At 32.5% G+C, this 5370-nt stretch overlaps 1 protein-coding gene across 1 annotated transcript; it reads left to right on the top strand.

Moving 5' to 3' along the window:
* The first annotated feature begins 2760 nt into the window (after positions 1 to 2760).
* On the top strand, positions 2761 to 4885 carry LOC111901940 (uncharacterized). The gene is made up of 5 exons (XM_023897806.3): positions 2761 to 3124; positions 3476 to 3537; positions 3651 to 3826; positions 4116 to 4221; positions 4514 to 4885. The coding sequence occupies exons 1-5, from the start codon at positions 2842 to 2844 to the stop codon at positions 4811 to 4813; spliced, it is 927 nt and encodes a 308-aa protein (XP_023753574.1). The 5' UTR covers positions 2761 to 2841; the 3' UTR covers positions 4814 to 4885.
* Positions 4886 to 5370: the final 485 nt, after the last annotated feature.

Here is a 5370-nt window from a genome sequence, read left to right as displayed (position 1 = left end):
ACCTTGACTATTCTGAATAGACTCACTTCTAGGTTTAAAATCTTTAGGATATCCAATCAATTTATAGCATTTTTCAACAGTGTGTCCTTTAATGCCACAATTTTTACACTGAACAATCTGTCCCTTATTTTTATTACCAGAAAACTTATTATTAAATTTACTATTGAAAGCACTTGTCTGATTTTTAGGAACAGATTGAGAATCACTAGAAAGAGATCCATTCTTTTGAAGAGACTCTTCACGAGAAATTATAGAAAAAGCAGTTTTGACACTAGGAAGTGGATCCATGAGTAGAATATGACTCTTAACTTGATTATATGATTCATCAAGACCAGTAAGGAATTGCATGAGCTTTATCAGCTTAGAATGATCATTTAGTTTAACTGCAGCCTCACAAGTACATTCTGTAAGACTGATTAAACCATCAAATTCTTTCCATAAAGCATCCAGTTTATTAAAAAAATCAGACACAGTCATACCACTTTGTTTTAAAGAATTTATTCTTTGATGAATATTAAAAATTACAGACCCATCTGCTTTATTATAGGTTTCAAACAAATTTTCCCAAATTTCTTGTGCATTATCAGAATACGCATGACTAGCATAAATTGAATCACTGATAGAAGATAATAACCAGGAACACACTACTACATTAGCCCTTTCCCACTTAGTCTCTTTAGTTTTCTCAACCGAATTCTTTTTAAATGTACCATCAACAAACCCTAGTTTGTTTCTAGCCTTAAGGGCCCTAGTCATGGAACTTCTCCAAATACGAAAGTTTTCATTTCCAGTTAGTTTAACAGTAACAATAGTTGTAGTAGCATTATCAGATGGATGAACATAGAGAGGATCATCAAAATTAACTACATCATCCTTCCCACTCCCTTCAGGAGGATCATTAGGACCAACCATAAAACAAACAGATAAGAACGAGCAATGAAAACACTAACAATCAGTCACTGTATGACGTCCAGATGGTCACCACGTATGTTGGGGCCCAAGACAATCAATACAGATCAGCCTGATATACAAGAAAAAGAAAGAAAAATTGCACAAAAATTTAACTAATACACTCAAAACATACAGATCTCCCAAATTTATTCTAGTAAAGAGTTGAGAAAGGAACAAGGAAACGCTCACAGCGATCAGAAGGAGATTTACAGTTCAAAGTGACCGCTCACCTCCCTTAGGGTTGTTCTCTGTCAGAGTTATTTCAGATGAGTGTCCGTTCCCTGACAGAGTTACTTTGACCCTAAACACTGGGATTGAGTGAGCAGACCAGATGATGAGAAGTTTTTCTTGAAGTATAAACCACAGATCCGGAAGGATCGAATGACAACCACCAAATCTGCAAAGTAAAACTTACAATCGCAGTAACTTGATTCTAATAAGAGAGAAAAAAATATCGAGAGTTTCCAAGAGCCAATCGATTAACGAATGATCAAGAAACAATCGATTTCAAGTATTAAAGAAGGAACAACACCAAAATAGAAGAGGAACAGACTAACCTGTATGAATCTTCTGCAACTCAACAAGAACTTCAAATATCGTCACACAGAGAAGCTCTGATACCATGTAAGAAAGTATAAACTCAAGATTTTCCCAACATCAACATTTCATTCACTATGAAACAGTTGGTTTACATCAAACAAATATAAAGGAAAATCTCACTACAATCACACTCATCTCTCAGATACACATTAGATCTAACAAAATAAACTGGTTCTTGTGGTATAAACCCTAATCTAGAGAGAACCAAGAGAAAGAGACGAACTGTGAAGAAAAATGAAGAAAAATATCTATCGTATGTGCTGCAACCACTCATCCTTCACTATATATACTCGGATCAATATTAACTCACGGACTATCCATGAACCCAAACCGGGTTTAACAACCCGCGTGCTTTCTTACCCTGTACACTGAACATATACAAATACCAAACACAAATACATACCAAATATACAATAACAACTATATACTTAATGATAAATGATAAGTTTGTATATATATATATATATATATATATATATATATATATATATATATATATATATAATATCTTTCAACATATATTAGAAGAAAATCAAGTTAAATTGCATTGTAATGCAAAAGTAAGAAATAACAAAGCAACCTCCTCAAATTGAGTTGGAGTGTGTTGTGACAGTGAGGAAATGACGAATACCTCGAATGTTTGCACACATTATTACACCTAAAGAGTGTTTCAAATATTAGTTTGCTAAGATTCCATGGAAAGGGTACATTTTCTCCTTGTTTGTGTCCACATATGCTCTCAATTTTCCACATGTCCATAGAAAATATATAGAAATAAAAAAGGCTTCAACATATGGCTACTATGCCATGCATGTGTTGTTGTTGGATTTTTGGATATCAGTGTAACATATAGTCATATACCATCTAAGGTTTTCCCTCTCATTCATTTCACTTATCAAATTAAATCATACAAAGCAAGGAAGTGTATGATTCTAAGACTATGTTTAACATGTCATAACTAATTTAATTTATAAGTCAATTTGTTTTTCAAGCTCTTTAGATTATCATCGACAAACTAAAAAGTACTTTATAAGCTAGCTTTAAAATAATGATCAAGACTAGCATTTAAACGAGTTTATACATTTTTTTTTTAATTTTATCAATTATACCTTACATTAATTATAAAAAAAAAAAAAAAAATCAATCTTCTACGGTTTTTTATGTCATTTTGTTGGACTAAGATGGGTATCTGTTGTTACATGTTTTGAGGTCCAATGGACCAACCATCGTCACCAAGTTCAAAAAGCTGTACAAGAACCCGATACACCATACTCCAAACGAACGCTGCAAATGGGTTCCATCTCTAACAATCACACCAGCTTACTAGTTGCTGCTCATTCTTATTCATTAGCACCACGAAATCCTTTCTACCCTCAATTCATCAACTTCCCCAAAACCCCATTTTGTGATTTATGCCCATTACTATCATCATCCCTTATAAATCTTATCGCGAATAGAACCCCTCGGTGTGTTGTAACCGCCAAAAAGAAAACCCCCTCTTCAGAATCAGTTCTCAGTCCTTCCATTGTTGAAGAAGTGTCAGAGGATGATGAATTTGAAGAATTTGATGATGGTACTTTTCTCTTTAATAATTTTCTATTGCAGAAACAGCAAAAGTCCCAATTTTTTGCAACGGATTTGGGCACTATGAACAAAAACTGAATACGTTTGCTGCTTTTGGCTTTTGCAATAACAGAACTTGTCATGGCTTCCATGGCAAGGTTTTCCATTTGTAAATTTCTATTGCTTATCTTCCAAATATGTTGTTCATTTGAGATTTCTGTTTTGCGTATTTGTTCTATGGTAGTTAGTGAACAAATTTCGGTAAGTAGGGTTCTATATGTGCCCCTTAGTCTGATTCGGGGATGTTTATATTATGTTGATCTCAAGAATTCTTCTTTTCTCATATAATCATGCAATTCAGAGGAATTCGATGATGATTATGATATTGAAGATGAGTACGCGTTAGAAGATGCGGAAACCAAAGTAAGTTGCTGATTCGCTAAGTATTTAAAACAAACTCACACAATTTATTAACAAAACATTCATATTGTAAATCTAACACTAACCTTTAACTTTTATTAAAAAAATATATGAAGGCTGGAGATGGAGGTGGAGGAGGTGGAATTTCACTTGCTGGGACTAAATGGGACAAACAAGTGTTAGAAATGGTTGAACAAGTTTCCATGTCTTTCGATGGAGAATTGGGAATATATGCTTTCAAAACTTTACAAAATTCTGCCATTCGAGTGCGCATTGAAAGGCTTACAAACAAGTAAGCATTTATGTTTATATTAGTTTAAAATTAACAAAATACAACAATACTAAACCATTTGAAAAAACATATTATTGATGATTGTTGTATTTTGTTGATGGTTTAGTAATACTGTATTAAACCAAAATATGGATGAAATGATTCAATAAAGGTGAATTGTTTTACACCAAATGATTGTCTATGTATGAAAATAATATTAATGATTAATGACCTAAGAAAGACAAATAAAAAAGTAGATTGCTATTTTATGACTTAATTTCTAAGAAAGTATAGATGTCTTGTTTTGCAGATCGGGTTCTCCCACCATGGAAGACATTGAAGCTTTTGCAAAAGCTTACAGAGAACGATTAAACGAGGCTGAGATTGATGGATCTATTCCTGATATATCAATTGAGGTACGTTTAGTTCTCTCTATTACAACATTGTAATTTAATATTTTTTTTTCTAATTAAGTTATTGTACTTTGAAAAATCTACCTATTATAGTAGTGAAAATTGCTTTGTATTTGGATGACATTGCTATAAATTGGTAGATTTTTCAAAGTATAGTGTTGTAATAGAAAGCAATGATATTGATATTGATATTGATACTGATACTGATACTGATACTGATACTGATACTGATGTGAATGGGACTTGCCCCACCTAAAATTATGGGGCGGGCCCTATCATTATGTTTGTTGGGTAGGTATCTTCACCTGGACTTGAGAGGGTGGTTAGGGTTCCTCAAGATCTTGAGAGGTTTAAAGATCGTCCCATGTATGTGAGATACACAACTGAAGGTGATGATGAGGAGGAACGTGATGGTGTTTTGAGACTTGAATCTTTCGACTTGGAAACAAAGCGTTGTATTTGGGGTTTAGCAGATGTTAAGGTTAATCGAGAAAAGGCAGGTAAAGGAAGACCACTTAACAAAAAACAAAAGGAGTGGCGACTCGATACCCCCTTTCAATCGTTGGTTTTAGTTAGGATTTATGCTGATTTTTGAATGTGTATCATATGCTACATGAAGTTAACATTTTGATAAAAAGTTTGGTAATGTCACAATAACTTAATACAAGGTGTACAAATGAGGAAGTTCGTATCTTTCAATCTTTAGGAATTGAAGTATTTGAAAAAAACATCACTTGTTTATACTTTATAATTTGTTGAAAACTCTATGGTTTAAAAAAAAAGCTCTTTATGCATTGTGTATAAATTTAAAACTTTCTTTTAAAATTTTCTTTGTTTCTATGAGATTATATAATGGGTAGAGTTGATAATTGCATTGTTAAGGATGTACATGATCATATTATGGCTGATCAAATTTATATAATGATATATATTTGATTATTTCAATGATATTTATAAAGTATTCATTTGTAAGATATATCCTATACTTGTGGGGATGTACATTAAAGCTGCACAATACCAGTTTCGGTTATAATCGGTTCGGTTTTTTTAGAAATAAAATTTTGTTAAAAAGTTATTATTTTTTTTGTTTAAAAGCCGGTTTGGTTCGGTTTTCTTAAAAAACAATAAAATATTGGTTTTTTTTAACTTATA

The sequence above is a fragment of the Lactuca sativa genome, chromosome 6, assembly GCF_002870075.4.
Source record: "Lactuca sativa cultivar Salinas chromosome 6, Lsat_Salinas_v11, whole genome shotgun sequence".
Classification (NCBI taxonomy): Eukaryota; Viridiplantae; Streptophyta; class Magnoliopsida; order Asterales; family Asteraceae; genus Lactuca; species Lactuca sativa.
Note: the sequence above shows the minus strand (reverse complement) of the source record. Positions and strands in the feature narration are given on the sequence as shown.

What these genes read in the sequence shown, in the direction of transcription:
- LOC111901940 (XM_023897806.3), top strand. Translation starts at nt 2,842, where the DNA reads ATGGGTTCCATCTCTAACAATCACACCAGCTTACTAGTTGCTGCTCAT. An exon ending in TAGAAGATGCGGAAACCAAA is followed by an intron (nt 3,538 to 3,650) that starts GTAAGTTGCTGA and finishes AAATATATGAAG; the next exon opens with GCTGGAGATGGAGGTGGAGG. An exon ending in ATTGAAAGGCTTACAAACAA is followed by an intron (nt 3,827 to 4,115) that starts GTAAGCATTTAT and finishes CTTGTTTTGCAG; the next exon opens with ATCGGGTTCTCCCACCATGG.